This window comes from Semicossyphus pulcher, unplaced genomic scaffold, assembly GCF_022749685.1.
Source record: "Semicossyphus pulcher isolate SPU_LCO1_2020_fin unplaced genomic scaffold, fSemPul1.0.p SCAF_10, whole genome shotgun sequence".
NCBI lineage: Eukaryota > Metazoa > Chordata > Actinopteri > Labriformes > Labridae > Semicossyphus > Semicossyphus pulcher.
Window position 1 is genome coordinate 9,087,031 of NW_027211604.1, and position 17,622 is coordinate 9,104,652.

The 17,622-nt window shown below is 41.7% G+C and overlaps 1 protein-coding gene across 1 annotated transcript; it reads left to right on the forward strand.

Moving 5' to 3' along the window:
• The first annotated feature begins 764 nt into the window (after positions 1-764).
• rtn2b (reticulon 2b) lies at positions 765-3,621 on the forward strand. The gene is made up of 7 exons (XM_069677319.1): positions 765-830; positions 1,920-2,127; positions 2,517-2,655; positions 2,791-2,860; positions 3,181-3,227; positions 3,345-3,403; positions 3,501-3,621. Exons 1-7 carry the CDS (start codon positions 818-820, stop codon positions 3,619-3,621), a joined length of 657 nt encoding a protein of 218 aa, XP_069533420.1. The 5' UTR covers positions 765-817.
• Positions 3,622-17,622: the final 14,001 nt, after the last annotated feature.

Genomic DNA, 17,622 nt, shown 5'->3' on the forward strand with positions numbered 1-17,622 from the left:
AACCAAGATGAAGGCCAGGCAATAACAGTACACCTTTAGTGCTTAAAAAATTATGCAGAATAGTCTGTGCAATACTAATAATCTTGATGTCACTGCCCTATACGGCATGAATAGCAATATGGGAATATCAGCTTCTAAGCTAATTACATACACATCAATATAAGTGTGAGTTATATGGGTTGATTTTTCAGACTGTGTTGTGTGTGTGTGGTTAGAGGTTTTCTTCTGTCTGACTCTTAAAATATCATCCGAGACTTGCATGGAGCTCAAATTAAAATGTGCATTATTCCCACATAATGAACCCCGCAGAGAGACGAGCCTGCATATCACTATGTCATGCATTTATAATGTGATCAACGAAACAGCTCAATCATTTTTCTATTACTCTGTGTTTGTAGCTTTATTATAAATTCATTAGTTTGTCATGATTGCTGCAGTGCACTCCCGGAGGGTGTACCAGCGTGCACAGCGAGGCTGTCTTCTGTCCTATTAACCCTGATTGGTGGGTTGAAAAGCTGTTTCTCACTGAGGTGGCTGCATGTGAGGCCTGTGGGTGCAGGTCAGTCACCAACTGGCTGAGGAACCCTGAGAGTCTCTGACGAGTACATGCTGATGTCTCGGGTTCCCAATTTCAGTGTGTGTGTGTGTGCGTGTGTGTGTATGTGAATCCAAACAGGGGGTATCCAATACAGGATAAAATTAGGCCAGCCAGGCCTTATATTGCTGACCGAGCTGGGTGGCCAAAAAAAGCCCAGAGTGGAAGCCAGCAGAGGAGGCTCAAGGAAGAGAGGAGAGCGAGCAGGAGCAAGGAGCTGAAATGGCCAACAAACGTAAGGAATAAACATTCACAGCTTACAGTAAAGACAATAAGACTAGACAGGGAGCAGGTCAGAGAGCAGCTGTGGCTTTATCATATCCCCTCTCTGCTGGGCAGGTGTGAATACAGACATGATGACCACAGTGCAGCGTGTCTGTCATTTAGTGCACAGATGGACTCGACTAATGAGACTCTCATGCTGACTGAATGTTGTTTGGTTCATTCTTAAACGTCAAAGATTGATGTGTTTTCTTTTCAAAGGTATTTTTTGATTATATTTTCCTGTCATTATCAGGATTAGAGTCGGGTTATGGTTAGCCATGCTTGGAGAATGACTTCATAGGTGTAGCAGCAGAAGTATCTTGTTTACCTTCACCAGCTTTCTGTCTTAATATGAAATTAATTAAAAAACTTGGAAAATGTTTTCTTATATATTTCTATAGAAAGCTGGTGTAGTTGTGTCTACATGTTCGACTCTGTTTTCTCGTAGACGGTCTTTTGGAAGTTATTGTGTCTCTGTTTAGATGTAAGATTCCTCATTATTGAGTGTTTGTTTTAATCAGATACTTTACCTTGAGATTCTCACTGGAGTTTGGAGGCTTATTTAATGTGATATCGCATATCATACTGTGACTCATCATATAATTATTCCTTCATTTATTATTCATACAGAAATGTGCATTATTAAAAGCAGCACATAAACTCAGAGACACCTCATCTTCTATTTTGGCGAGAAAAGAGGTGAATAAAAAGATGCTGCTGCTGCTGATGTCCTGGATTTGGCAAGATTTATACTGTATGCTTAAACTGTAAAGATAAACCAATGCTGTTTTATTTTCTCTCTCTCCATGGTGTACTTAGTTTCAACCCCTGTTATTTTTCGTCAGCTTTTCTCTTACATTTCCCAGATTGTATTATATAGAAAAGGTTTTATTCTTGACACACAGCCATATTGATAACTTACAATTATGTCAATTTAAGTGCTACAACAGGGAGTTTATCAAATTGTCATGGTGATTATAGTTACAAAGCAGCAAAGCAGAGCAAGCAGGCCAGAATCATTCAGTTCCTGTTTCTAACCTGTGTGCGTCTCCTCGTGCAGTTGTGGATCTGGTGTACTGGAGGCACATGAGGAGGACCGGCGTGGTGTTCACCGGTCTGGTGATCGCTCTGGCCAGCGTGTTCCAGCTCAGTGCCATCACCGTGCTCTCACACATCTGTCTGAGTGTCATGAGTGTCACCTTCGGCCTCCGCCTCTACTACAAACTGCTGGAGCTGATGGGCTGGAACCCCGGGGTGCACCCCTTCCAGTGAGTCCAGCAACATTACATTACGAATATGTTTTTCCAACTTCAAACTACCACTGAATGCTGCTAGGATTTAACTTTTTATGGGTCAAAACTTTTAATCATGTTGCACTTAAGACTAAATTTAAGGCCTCAGCAGTTTAGTATCTCTTCAGCATTTAAATGTGGCAGATTTACAGATAAGATAAGATAAGATAATCCTTTATTCGTCCCACAACGGGGAACTTTATAGTGTTACAGCAGCAAAGTAGATAGTGCAGCATTACAATAAAGGGCATATAAAAAAAGTACCTTAACAAGTGTATCCTACAAAATATGTACAGAGCTAATAAAAGAAGTTTACAGAGGTCTGTTGTGATTTTAATGACCTACATGTGCGACCCTGTCCGCAGGTCATACCTGGATAATGACGGCACACTGACAGATAAGGACACGGTGATGCTGGTGGAGGAGGTGGTGCTGCTGATCGCATTCGCCATCACAGAGTTCAAACGGCTGCTTTTCATCGAGAGCGTGATCGACTCTATAAAGGTCTGATTGTGAAATAATGAAAGACACACAAATATACAAACACCAGCTGATCATGAAACCTGCTTCACACCACCACGACACTCATTTGTATTTAAGTTAATATTTGAACATGTTTCTTTGCTCTCTCTCTCTCAGTTTGTTGTGCTCCTGTATATGCTCACCTATGTCGGCGTCCTCACCAACGGACTGACTCTGGTGATAACAGGTGAGTTCTTCTTCCCAAATGACTGTTGTCTTGGTCTGACACCTCTAATATACAGATCTGATTAAGTTTTCTCAACCAAAACCACCTGGAAAAAGATCACAGGCATGCTTTAAAGAAACCAACTTCAGTCTCCTCCCAAAGTCACAACATTCAGTGTCCAACCGTCCACCTTGAACTCTACCATTAGGACCCAATTACACAGAGACAGAAATGGTTTTGTCCCCCATGTAACTCAACAGATGAATGTTATTTGTCAATTAAGTGCATTAAATCCACAAAATAGTAACAAAATGTGTTTCTTCTTTGTCTTTGTCTCTCAGCTGTGATTGCCATTTTCTCCTTTCCCCTGTTGTACAAAAAGCAAAGGGTGAGAAATGTCTTCAACTGAATTTTTTAAGCATTATGAAACATCAACACTACTACTAGAAAAAAAAAACTGTCTGATGTCATGGAAATTGACTCTGACCTGTTATTTTGTTCACAGCTGAGGATAAGGAGGATGGTGAGAGCCGTCAAAGCTTTTGTAAAGAAAATCAAAAGCATGTAAGTAACCTGCTCTTCATTTATGTGCTTTTAATATCATACTGACACAGATACCTCCTCCTTTTTTTCTTTTAACACTTCATCATATCTTCTGCAGGTTCCTCGGCCTGATTGAGTCAGTGAGACCTTCTCCTGCCGCCGAACCTGCCGCAAAACCTGCACCAGCAGTCGCACCTGCTCCTGCACCCGCCGCCAAACAGAAAGCCAAGTCCAAGTAACTTCCTGTCTGCACCTTGAACGCTTGGAAAATCTGGAAAATGTTGGAATGGTTCATCCTCTGTGGGGCCGCTGGAGGGGCGGCTCATTTCCATATCTCCTCCATGATGTTTGTTTACGGGAGCACGGTCTAATGGTTCCTGACAGCTAAAACAAAGCTGCCATTCACTCCAGGAGAGGGAGTGAGAGTGTATGAGGAGAAGAATTTTATTTACTGAGACGCTTTCTGTGGGCTGAGTTTAATATAACCAGTTCACACAGTCTTGTACTGAAGCAGAGACAGAATATCACTGTTTTTTTCTTCATTAACAGGTCTATTTTTACATAACGGGTGAGCACCATGTTCCTGTTGAACTGCAGAAATAATTAATAACCAAGCAGGGACACATTATAGCTTTCATTATTTAGCATCATTGTTAGCTGGATAAAATGAAACTGACATGTACATCACCTGCAGTTAATTATCAGTAATGGTTTTGCACTTGTAATGTTACCTAAGTAGCTTAAATAATAGCAAAGCTCTCTAAGCAGCCTCTCCTTACAACTTTCATGAGACTTATGACATGTAATGACAGCGTTTCCCCCTGCTAATCATGCTAATGCCTTTAATCAGTGGCTAACAATGACTTCCTGCTGCTTTCTGGGCAGTACAACATATTGCAACAAATATATTTTTAACAAGTGAGAGCAAACTTAGCCGTCCTTTGTTTTGTAGAGAAGAGAAAAAGGTTTTCTGCTCTTAGATGTAAACTGTTAGTGAAACGCACTGTAACTGTCACATTTTAAGTTGTTATGGTTAACTTGTTAGCTAACTGTTGCATTTAGCTGACACAGAGCAACATTAGCATTTATTTGGAATCCTTTTATGTTGCCTGATTAAATATCAGTTCACTCCGTTCTTTGAAACATCTTTGAGGGAAATATTTGGGTCTTCAGCTGCTAACTGCTCCACTATACTCACTAGCTAGCTGCTAGCTATGCTAGCTGCTGTTTGGTGCTGGTCAGGTTGTGTTGGTGGGTTTTAAATAAGTTTTAGCTAAGAATAGATGCCCACTACGACTGAAAATCTTTTGAGTGGTGAGAGTGACCGAAAACAGTCTCGTGTGGGTCAGAAAACCCAAAACAATGGGCTAAAAGATGCTAAGAAGCTCTGAAGAGCTGAGGGGAACTGAGGTGAGGGCTATAGGCTACTTTGAGTTCACACTTTTCACCTACAAGTAGTCATGAAATCTATTGTTGGGCTAATATAGAAAAATATATATTATAGCTGCTTTTAGCTTCCCAGAACATATTGTCTCTTATTTCTCAAAGTGCTTTTTGAAACACTTTTACAACAACGGAACAAGAAATGCTACTAGCTTACCATAACAAAACTTCTGAGGACACTTTAGTACATAAAATGACAATTTTCAGATTTTATACCAATTGTAAAATATTCATAGTCATAAACTGACATTATTAAAGTAGCCAGCTAATTAAATAAAACACTGAGACACGTAAGTGGGTCATCTTTCATGTCTCACTTCCAGGAAACAAACCAAGAAAAGTATTAGCATCCAACATGCTACTGACAGCTTGTGAGGAGAAAGTGCTTAAGGGCAGTTTGACAAGGAGACGGAGGTCAACGGCAATTACTAAAATATCCACAAGAGAAAGCTTTAAATAATATATTCTGTCTGCAGAGCAGTTCCAGGAATTGAATGGAAATATCAACATCCAGAGGGCAAAATAATGGAGAGCACTTATTTAGCATCAAGGAATTACATTTGACTCAAGAAATGCTTCTCTGTGTTGTTGTCAGCCCACAATTAAAACAAGTAGCTTACTTATATGTATTTTTTGTGCTTTAACTAGATGAGGATGAGTAGGCTTTGGCAAAATCTTAAATTGTGGGTGAACTTTTCTTTAAACTGTATGTTTTAACTGCCCAACCTGAGCCAGTAAGCAGAAAGCAGTAATATGAATGCAGCTGTTTAGCCGGCGAGCTGCTGTTAGTGTGTCAGATTCATGTTGGTGAACATGTGGTGCTCTCTAGTGGTCGGTATTTCAGAACTTAAAACGCAGCTGCTCTCATACTAACATGTCTTAATGAAATGAAGTTATTTTGTGTCGTTTTATATGTGATCTTGAGATCCTTGTTGAAAGGGCAGGCAGAGAGGAATTTGGTAGTTTCTTTATGTAATGAAAACACGAACATCTCAATTATGGGGGGGGGGGCGGGGGGGATCTCACTTACTTTTGGTGACATCAACATCTGCAAAAAGCTTTTAATTTGCTAACTACAAGAAGTATGTGAGAAGATTTATGTTTTTGGTCTTTTTGTAATATGGGTGGACTGGCCCTTTAAGGACACTTCTACAGCTTATTGTGTTAACAGCTGCTATCCCTTCATATCACCTAAACATACTTCAGCATTATGTAATTTTTACTGCCCACATTTTGTTGTTGACATAGAATTTGGCACCTTGTGTTTCTTTTCCCAAATGTGTTTAAAATGTAATCATGATTCATAAGCAAGACAGATTTTAAGACTACTTTGAACTTTACATTTTCTCTTACCCTTTTCACATTTATGTTTTGTTTCAGTTTGACTTTTGTCCATGGGTATTTATTGTTTCTTATGGTCTTTTCTTATGTTCTGTTACGCCCCAATAAAAGGTTATTTACTAAAAATGAAGGCGAGTTTGCTTGACACTCTGTTCCGGGAAAGCACACTGTACAGCATTCACAAGACCAAGGCATTTAAACTAAAGCAGCTAAAAGGAATTCAGCCATAATTTATTCCATTATTTACACAAGTGCTTTCCTGCTGTGACATGTCAAAATAAATAAAAAAAAAAGATTTTACACTCCTATTGTGTAAAAGGTGCATGCAAATCAACCTTTAACGTTCATTAAAACACCCACATTTGGCAAAACAGGCAACCGAAAAGATTGATTTAAAGAGAAAAGGATAGTGGAAAATGCTTGTAAGCGTGTATTTATGCTTGTTTTATGATTTAATGTTTTGTCTAAATGAACAATACAAAGAAGTTATTCAGATCTCTCTGCTCAGCTGCCTGTCATATGTTATTATACTGAGCCAGCAGTCCAGTGTGAGGGACATCTACTATACAATAAGCTACTGTATGATTTTAAATTAACACAAAGATCAGCACTCTGTTTGTTTAACTTTGAATAAAAGATTACGCAGCTCTTCCACCCTAAAATCTAGACACATCACCAAGTTTTAATCCAATATAGTTCCTGTGGACAGAGGGCAGCCAAAGGTCATGCTTACCTTCTATAGATCCTCTCAGGGACTGGGCTGCACTGCCATGTCTGACCACTAGGTGTCGTTCTTGTAAAGTGTCAGCTACCCCCATCAGAAGAGGATGGAGACACTCACTGATCACAGACAGATCTAGAGTAATAAGTGAATCCTGACAAACATGTTCACCATCAGTGCACTGTGTACACAATGTAAGCCTGGCCTCCTCGAACACAAACACTGTATCGTCTACACAAATGTTCCTCTGTATAAAAACTCCCTGTTGTGAGAATCTCAGAGGATACAATGTGACTGTGACCTTGAGATGAATTCCTCTCAAAAGCCTCCACACGTCATTTAAACTCTCTGAAATCTTCAAGGACTTCTTCTTGTTTCCACATGTGGTGACTCAGAGCTCCGTCTCCTACACTGTTTACTTTCGCAAGATTTTTCGACACCTTCCATTCAACACAGAGACAGAACATATTTAATCGACTGACAATATCATAAAGACGGTGCACATTTGGCAACAACGTGCATTTTAATACGTAAATCAGACAAGACTGGAGGAATTTAAACACTACAGGATACTAGAGGGAATACCCCCAAATGTCAATATGGCACTTCAAACGGTTAGTTATTCAGATTTTCAAAATAAAAGTCAGACATGGAATAATTTACAGAAGCATAAAGAATATAATCCACCTAAACTCAGTCTTTCGCTCAGTTTACACACAATAAGTGCATATTCTAAAGTATATAAAAAGTACTGACATCAGTAACGTCTCTTATTACTGTTTCCCTGATTAGTACGAGGTTAGGGCTCTACATATTTACGCTGACACAGAGGCTACATTAACACATTTACAAATCTACAGTTTGTGCTGACAAAAAACATTTTGTCATAACATTAAAACAGAAAATAACAGAAGTGGGACAGAAACACCTTAATTAATCCCTTCATGGTCTGTGTAGCAGTTAGTACATTTGGTCTCAGAGGGCCTTAGCAGTTTCAGATCTGTCATGGTTCGGTCTGGCGATATGTCTGAGAACAGACTGCTTAGTCTTACCCCTCTCTAACAAGGGAAATAGTGTTTGGATTTTCATGGATAACTACTAACTAACTAGATCTTCAGCTGTTTTCTATCTACGTCTACTCATGTACAATGTAGTGCACAAACTGATTGGGGCGCAGTTAAAGTGAATCAATGTGATATCAAACTCTAACTACTGATAGTTGTCGGATATTTACAAAACAAAAGAAACCAATTAAAGAAGTAGTTCGACATTTTTGGGAAGTTTGCTTTCTTGCTGAGCGTTAGATGAGAGCATTGACACCACTTTTATGGTGACACAGTGAATATAAAGTTAGAGCCAGGAGGTGCTTAGCTTAGCTTAGCTTAGCTTAGCTTAGCAGAAAGGACTGGAAGCAGGGGAAAACAGCTAGCCTGACTCAGTCAAAAGGTTGAGATAAACCCACTTCTAGAACCACTAAAGCTAACATGCTAATCATGTTATACATTGTTTTGTTGATTCATACATTACCTGAATTGTACATAGGAGTCTTGTAAGGTTCTCATCAGTGGAATTTGTTTTCTTTGGGCCAAGCCAGGCTAGCTGTTTCCGGTCTCTGTGCTAATTTGTAGCTTCCTTTCAGACAGTTACGCGCAACTGGTGTCTATCTTCTCCCCTTAATCTCAGCAAAAAGGAATGACCATATTTCCCAAAAATGTAACTCTCCTTTTAGACATATATAACACATAATAATGCAAATTAAAAGGAAATGTAAAAAGTGTGAAGACTGCTTGTAAGGTGAGGTTGCTCTCAAAAAGCCTCATTGATGCTCAGACAGACTTAAGTGTTCAGGACGTGTGTCACACATAATGTTCCCGGTGGTTGATGTACACCCGGTCTGTCCCGCTCTGATGACACACCCACTCCAGGCGGGACAGCTGCTTGGTGGGGCTCTTTGCTGCTGGTGGTGGTCCTGGCCTTGTTGCAGGTGGGTGCTGCCCGTCATTCAAATCGTACCTGTGCTCTGCCCTGCGACTCTGCTGGATGGAAAAGATAGAGGGACATCATGCACATCCGCCCAACACTTAATTGTTTTATAGTCTAATTCAGGTTTTTTTTTAAGTCTGAGCGTCAAACAGTTATGAAGTCAAAGTCTCACTCAGCGTCTTTCTGGATGAGACTAAAGAAGGTGAAGGCTTATGAAAGCTTGAGTTGAGCTGAGTACACAAATTAAAATTTAAACTATCCTACATATTAAATGAGTACAGCCATTAGGCCTCCTGCTTATAGGCAGATAATGACATTAGTATATATGTATCCAGGTTATTACTTCCTGTTGTGTTCGTCTTTGCGGTGCGGTGTTAAGTACAGGATGATTCAGATCCAGCTAAATGCACAGACGTGATATTAAAGCGGTTATGAAAGGGGGGTTTACCTGACAGAGCCAGGCCACTTGTGATGCGTGGACACCCAGAGGAACAGCCGGTGCTCTCCCGCAGTGGGGAGGAGGCGGCTTGTGTGTCGGAGGAAGGTCAATCCTTCAGAGAAAGAGAGGGAGAGAGAGAGATCACAATGAAGAGAGATTCTCCAGACTGAACCACAGAGAAAGCAAACTGTTTAACTAGAGAGACGCAGCATGAAACAATTAGTTTAATGATATTTTCTGCTGCGCGCAAATCCAATTATTGGATAAATTCAGAGAGGGACAGCTTAAAGGGAGACGCTGCTTAATAAAATCTGATAAAAAAAATAACCCTGATGATGCCATCACTCTGACATTTAATTTGTGACCTGCCTTTTTTAAGGCCGACATTGCGATGTTGTTTTTAAGGGCCAGAAGTGACGGTATTTGGATTGAGAAGAGGAGCTGGAGGGGGGCAGGGAGTTTGCAAACACTAAGTTATCATTTGCACAAGGCTAATTCATTAGCTTGCAAGTGAACAGAAAAAGTGTTTCCCACAAAATAAGGTTGTTTGTTGTGTTAGCTGGCAGGAGTTTTTATTTTATTGGATTTGGAAACACTAAGAGAGCTTGTGGATCCAAACGTACTTAATACTCGCTCGTTCATCATTTGTCCCTTACTGTTTACCCAACCGCTGGCATACTGAGCACGATTTGTTAGTGTTATTAAAAGCACAGCTAGCCATATATCCAGTATTTGTATGAAAACATTTTTTCCAAAAGGCCCCAACAATAAAAACAGGGCAGGTATGTCAGGTGAATTAGCAGAGAAGACACCACGCAGACGACGAGTGGAAAGGACCCGTCGCTCAAAGCTGCCAGGACGAAAACATAAATTAAATGGATGAGTAACATAAAAAATTAACTCCACATACAGTTATCATGAAAGACTTAATGAAATGGGTTTTAGATCTGTCTTTAGTTTTAGTACCAGGCTGTAAACGACTCTGCTGTAAAGTTGGACGTTTTAACATGGGGTTCAATAGGCACTGACTCGCTTTAGGAGCCAGCCTCTAGTGGCTGTTTGAGGAACTGCAGTTTTTGGCATTTTCCAGTTGCTACATTTTTTCAGCCCATGAGGTTGCTGCTTGGATTTACCAAGCAGAAGAGTTATAAAAGACGATGTTGAGTTGCGTAATGGGAAATGTAGGATCCAGGATGTTTGCAGCTCACGAGATTAAAAGTCTGGATGTTTCAGCCTCTGCGTCTCAATTTGACCGTAATTCTAAAATCTGCTTCTTGCACGTCCTGCGCTGAAGTACAATCCTAAAATCACTCGGGTATCCCTTTAGGCAGTAGTATTCTTTGATAAGAATGACATCATGACTAAATCCACAGGGTTTAGGACATGTAAGAACATGGGTGTAAGGTTGACGGAGTTTCATACATTACAGTAAATTGAAAGATTTTTGAAAGCTGCTCTAAAATCCCTCACTGCTTCCACCCCTCTTAACCCGTAAGACGCTTAAGTCCATCATTTTCTCATTCATTGAAATCCCCCTCCTCCACCAAACCTAAACCTACAAACTGACCTTGACCATTCATAAAATTCATGACAGGCATTGATTTTCTAACACTGTACATCACTGATGCTGCTCTTTCTCTTTCATACTCGGGATGAGAGACGGTTGGAGATTACAGTTGGTACTCTCAGCGACTTGATGCCCTACACTGACGTCTATGTGTGATGAAGGAGAGGCCTGCGTCCACCCGCCCCCTCCGTCATCCCACTGGGACTTCCTGCCACGGTCACACTTAAGATGCTAAGTTTGTCGTGGCATTGACCACACACTAACACGTGGCTTGATACACGGTGCTGTACAGTGTCAGTGTAGTGATGCAGGGTCCACACCCATGCGCAGATGTTGAGCATTTTTACCCTCAAGTCAGGCTGTTTTCAGTCAGCAGGTTTGCAAGGTAGGCTGTTATCACTCTCACTTTGACAACTCAGGCTGGGCCATGCACAAAAGGTCTGTCACTGAATTTAGGATTCAAAGTTTTACAGAGGACGATATGTTTCGAGTAAAGATACAAATGTCTTTGTTCATGAGACGCCTCTATTCAGGACAAAGAGAGGTAACCCAAGATCTTGTAGACAAAACATTAGCCATTCACATGTGAGCGCTCTAATCTAAACCTTGTTTATCAAATCAGTTTCAGCCCCCTAATTCATAAAAGGTTTGCTCATTTAAAATCTGCATGACATTTGTGTTTGAAGAAGATTTAGCAGCCTGAGCAAAATGCCTCTGCAATAAATAACATTTATCCAGTAGCTATAGCTGCAGCCCTAGAGGCACGCCTGATACATGTAATTGTGCTTCCCTGGAGTGAGCATCCTCAATGACACTCTTAACAGGGATGGATGAGAGGATCAACCTGCAACCTTGCAGATATGGTCTACAGGTTCATAATAATGATTTGTATGTGAGGGGTCGGAGGTTGATCGTCAGAATCGGACACATGAAGCGCACCTTTGTGCTGCGGTGTGGACTTAAAAATGTTAAATAGAAACAGAGTTAATCAAAACAAACCCATGAGGTTTCATTCATGTGCACCAGACCACATGAAAGATCCCGTTCAGTCCTGTAATTCAGCCACAGTCTCTGTTATTCAGACATATACAACCGAGACAGACAAAACAAAGAGCACACACAGAAATACAGACAAAGGGTTTAATGTCAGTCACTCCTGCTGTAAATAATTTAACCTCAGAGTTATTCTTCTTTGCTCTTACATTAAAATGAGTGCTGGTGTACTATAGGAACACTCTGAACTAAATAGGACAAGGGGCCTGCTGCCAAGACAGCAATTATCTGCCACCCCTCAACCTTGTCCTGCAGCCTCCCTGCTCCAGGGCGCGCACCGCTGCAGCGCGCTCCACGGGAGACACGAGCAACTCCACGAGCCCACCGACGGGCTTCAGTCAACCTCACAAGGTATCGTGTCATTAATTAACCAGCCGAGCATGTTCTGCAGCATTAATTATTTGTCAGACTTACACTTTGTCAGAGAAGGCGGGGGGCGGGGTCTTGCGAGCGGTGAGGATCACGATGAGGAAGATGGCGATGAGGAAGAGGGCGAGGACAGCGCCCATCACCGCTCCGGCCACCGTGATGGAGTTCGACCTCTCGGCCTGAGACTGTTCTGAGACAAGGAGGAGACTTTCAGTTTATCACCAATGAGAAGACCAGAGTCAAAAGCCTGCTTTAATAGAGGTCATGATTTAATCCAGGAGTAACCAACAGAAACCTGCGCCCCCTTGAGGCAACGAGGGTAACAGCAACATCAGTTTCAGCCTTTAAGGGGAAAGATAAACTGCATTGATGTCATCTACAGGCAAGGAAAGTTAAAGCTTCTGCAATATTGACTTCAACTATTCACAAGTCAAATGTTGTCAGAGCAGTTTTTTCTTAATTTTGTGGGTGTGTGCTTTCAAAGGTTGTTTGTGTTATTGAGGTTTTTAACCTGGAACATGTAAGAGTTTTGTTAAGTGGAGCACAGTTTGTTCTGAAGAGTACAAACTGCTCTGAGTGTAATTGTGTGTCTTCTGTCCTCCTTCTTACCCTGGAGACGAAAGGAGGGGGCTCTCATCCAAGTTTGAAATTTCTTAGATAAAAAGAGGACAGAAGGATGCAGACGGCAAAAGAAAGGAAGCATAAACGCCTCTGAATATTTGAGCTATAAGTCTGTTGTAATTCAACATATGTATCTGTTGGTTATTGATAGAATAGCAACAGCTAAGTAACGGACACACAAACTAACTTGTCTGATTAACGAGTGCCCGGAAGTTAGTATTGTGTTCAAAAACCTACAAAAGGCTAATTATTTAAAGATTTTATTATGTATTAAAATGGAGCTAAGTATGGCACTGACATCAAGAATAAAATCTATATTTCGTTGTATGTAGGAGTAAATCTTTCCGTATATAAAGGCCTGCAGGTCATAACTGCTGCCATTACTTTCCTTTCCTAAAGGTGGCGCAGGACAATGCGTAGAAATCTTGTCCGCCACTGACTGAACAGCTCCCCCTGGTGGAGAGTCTTCAATCAAGTTAACTAGCCGGGAGTTGAACAAGAAGCAATTTAATAACTAAACATGATACAACAGCTAGCAACCAGTTAGCTTAGCCTCCAAATACGTAAAGTCACTGCGCCTAGCAAAGTCACTTAGCTACGTCCCTGTAGACCTTAAAATGTAGCTTATACAGATTTTTTAAACAGAATAAAGAAATAAGATAAGTGAGCTTTTGAGGTGCTGGTAGGCAGATTTTGCCGTCTTTTGACAGAGCTATACTTGCAGCTTCTTTATGCTAGGCTAAGCTAAGCTAAGCAAATGCTACCTGTAGTTCATATTTACCAAACAGACTTGAAATTGGTGCCAATTTTCAAATCCAACTCTGAAACAATAAAGTGAAAAGAAAAACTGGCAACTACTTTTAATTGAGGTAGAAGTCAGTCCCATTTTAAAACACTACACACTTACGCCAATCTTCATCAAACTCCATTTTTGAATGGATTGTGTTTGTTCATGTGTCAAAGCCTGTATTGGATAAGGTGTTTGTTCAGCTATAACTCTCAGGTATAATGGGAGTAGAGTGGCTGCAGTTTAATCTCGTTCAATTGGAGGTTGTGCATCGTGAAACTCTATTACTCACTAATCAATCACTTTAAATCCTCACCTCCCTCCACGTCTCCATATTGTCCTCTCTGTGTTTTCTGTGTGCCGGGTTCTGGATGCTCGTGTAATGTCTGTTGAATTAGCTTTGTCTGACCATATGCCTGCATGCGCGCCACGCTGCCCACTGAGGAGGATTAGGATTAATTGTGATTAAGATGCATTAAACTGGCAGAACAGCCAGCTTTGGCCATTCAGCAGTAATGTGTAAAACTGTGATTGTGGGACACTGAAGGAGCCGGAGGACAAAAGGTGACGGAGTGGGGAAAAAAAACAAAGTGTGTGATGGTCAATTCCAGTTGATTTAGCTGCTGAGGTGGGAGAAAAAAATCAATAATGTGCTGAGAAGAGAATCTTAAATAACAGTTCAATTATGATGCAGATTGAACAAGCCGGGACTTGTGAGCTCGGCCCTGAGAGCCACTTCTTCCTCTGCTTTCCCCTCCCCCTCTCTCCTCTTCTCCCCTCACGCTGTCCTCTAACAGTTAATAGCAGTTCGATCACCTGTGATGGCTGCTGAACTATGACAAGAGCCTCTTGAGTTGATCAGAAAGCCTTTAAAAAATGCAGTTCATCAAGCTGCCTGCTTTAATGCCTGTTGACAGATATTTTCACAGACGTACATAAAGTGACGCGGATTAAAAAGTGCTTTAAACCCTTGATGCATGAGGCACCTTAAGGTTTATTTTTACAGTATAACTTCATGTTTATTATTGAGTCTGGAAAAATACATCTTAAACTGGATCAAACAGAGAATGCATGAAAATTTGATTAGTTCAAATTTCATCCCTTCTGGAGGGACTGGGATTAGTGGTGTTAGTGGTGGATCAACAGTCCCCAAACTAGGATCTGACTGCAGTGCAAGCCTCTTTCTGTCTCTCCTGCTTCAGCACTTTATCACACACACATCACCGTCACGGTGAAGCCAGAGAAAAGTGCATGCTGATGCTCTGGAGGTCAGAGCGGCAGACGGGCTCATCATGAATTTAACAGCGCACACCTCGCTGGCGTGAGGAGAAGTGAGGGAGCGAGTGGCGGCAGGACAACCCCTCCTCCTCCACCACCACCCCTCCCCCGCACTATCCGACAACCTCAACAGCAGGGTCAAGGGTCGTGCTATTGCCCAGACAACAGATCCCTCGGGGGAGCAGATGCTGGTGTAACAGCAGAGTGGGTGAGGAAGGTTAGAGCAGTGGGTGGTATGTCATTTTCCTCTCTGATATCTTTTTCAATATTTTCAGCTCAGCGACGGCGACAATTTGATCCCACTTCTGCTGAGGAGTTATTATCAAAGTCTCAGCGCTGCATCCCTCCGCGCTGCTGCTCACTCCTTTGTGTGTTGTGAAAAGTATCCTTGGAGACTGTTGTGTTGCAGGCAGAAAGCAGATCCACTGATCTCCTACACGAGTGTCTCAAACTACTTTAAAGCAAACTGGCTGACATCAATAGTCTGACTGAGCTGCTTCACTTCTCTAAGCTGCGCTGTGAGCGTGCCCTGCTCTCAAGGTCAAATATCAACGACTGCTGTGACCACCATTAGATCTGCAAAGACTCAGAGGTCAGCTGAAATGAAGACTTGTAAAGGAAGCGTGTCTTGAGGACCTGGAGTCCAAGCTGAACAGTGTCAAGGTCACATCAGCGTCTTGTGTCCTCGCAGCCAGAGGAGCTGTGTGTGGTGCAGCGGGGCGTAATGGGCCATTTTCAATTCCAGTGGCTAATTCTCTGCCTCTCACAGCAGCACAGTTAAACTCTCAGCTCCCCCCCACCCGCAACATCCGACTCCCTCCGCTTTCTGTGGCCAGGTAGAGCTCGCAGGATGAGACAGCCTCCATCAGCAGCTCCAGATGAGCTTGTTGCCATGGGGACAGTCAATGGGCTGGAGAGTGGGGACTTTGGGCCAGACATAAACACTCAGCGTTTAATTTTACCAGCTGGTAGACAGTGGGAGAAAGACACAGGGGGGAGGAGGGGGGGGGGAGTGAATTCACAATGGAGACTAGCTGTAGGGGAGAACGAGGGCCTTTCTGTCCCTGAAACAAAGCGAACCAGGACTTGTGACGAGGTGTCGGATCTCCCCCGGCTATAGAAACACCAGTGGAGAGGAACATAAGCACAATATCTCTAAAGACTAATGAAGATAAGGTGAAGTGAGGGAACATGAATTCGAATTACGTCATTTGCGGCGTTCCACATGTGCGCACTGGATTGGGGTGGGGGACAGACGGAGGGGGGTGCAGCATTATGCGTTAGGGAGTTGGAGATGATGTCATTTATAGAAGCACAAAGAGGAGCAGAGACCGAGCAGTCGGAGTAATTGCAAAGCTTAAAAAACCTCCAGAGAAAATAACTCACAGGTGCTAAGGTGCTTTATTGAACTAAAGTATCTCAAAAAGATTGACAAAATTATGCTCCACTGTTGTCACTCACATAAATATTCCTTTTTTCCCCTCCAGAAACAAACATTTTCTTCTCTATATACAAAAACAAACAGGACCACAAAGGTGCTTTTCATCGACAATGTGACTCCTTTGAACAACAGTGATTCTACAGAAAACAAAACCCCTGACAGAAACCTGTGAAGTACACATGATTTAAGTAATTCTACATCAAAATTCATTCAAGCTTCGTCTTTTTGTTTGTGTTTTAATGCCTCTAGGTTTGCAAATATACTGCGTCAGTCATTTTCACGGTGGCAGAAAAGTGAATATGGCACGATGGAGTCCCTCTAACACAAAGTATGCAGTGGAAATTAATCTCACAGAGCGACAGAACAGGCTCTTACATCCATAAGTAAACAATAGTTCTTCTTCTAGGTATCTAAGGCACTAGTTGTTTTTCTCAACCCAAAGTGAAGGATGATTTTCAAGGTAAAGATATTGATGACTGATCTCTAAACTAAATGTCACACAGTACAGAAGAACTTCATTAATCCAGGTGCGGGGCTGCAAACTGACCAGTAAAGCAAAAATAGTATATTGATTAGTGGAGTTTCCGTCTTAGTGCATAGAACCAAACACAAGGAGGGGTGAAGCCGCGGTGCTTCCTGTTAATGTCTGCTCTTATGTGAAAGTGAGCAGAGAGGCTGAAAGAAACGATATCAGCAGCACATAAAACAGCAGAACCTTACTTTTAATTCAACTATTTAAATGAGGTTTGCTGTTCAATCTTGGACACTCCCATTAAAGCGTCAGTTCACCCAAATCACAGAGTGACACATTATCTCTCTTGCATTCAGCGGCACCTTATGTTTCTCAGATATCGACCTGTATCCCAACACAAAAAGAGGTGGATGAAATTGTTTGTGGAGCTCATGCGTTCAATCTTACAGCAGGATCTCGTTACGCAACACTGTTCTGGTTACATCAGATGATCCACACTGTAAATGTTTCATCATGGGAACCTCCTTCTAGCACAGAAATTGTGTTTAAGGGGAAGAGAGAGCGTAGCAGAAATCAAAGACAGAAACCTAGAAAGCTTGTGAAAGAAATTGTGTTAATATAACTGGAGTGAACTGAAATAAAGGTGGTGGTAGGAATGGGAAGGGTCCGTCCATGGAGATAAATTAGTTCTTATGTACTGCGCAGCGTTTGAAACAACAGTAAAG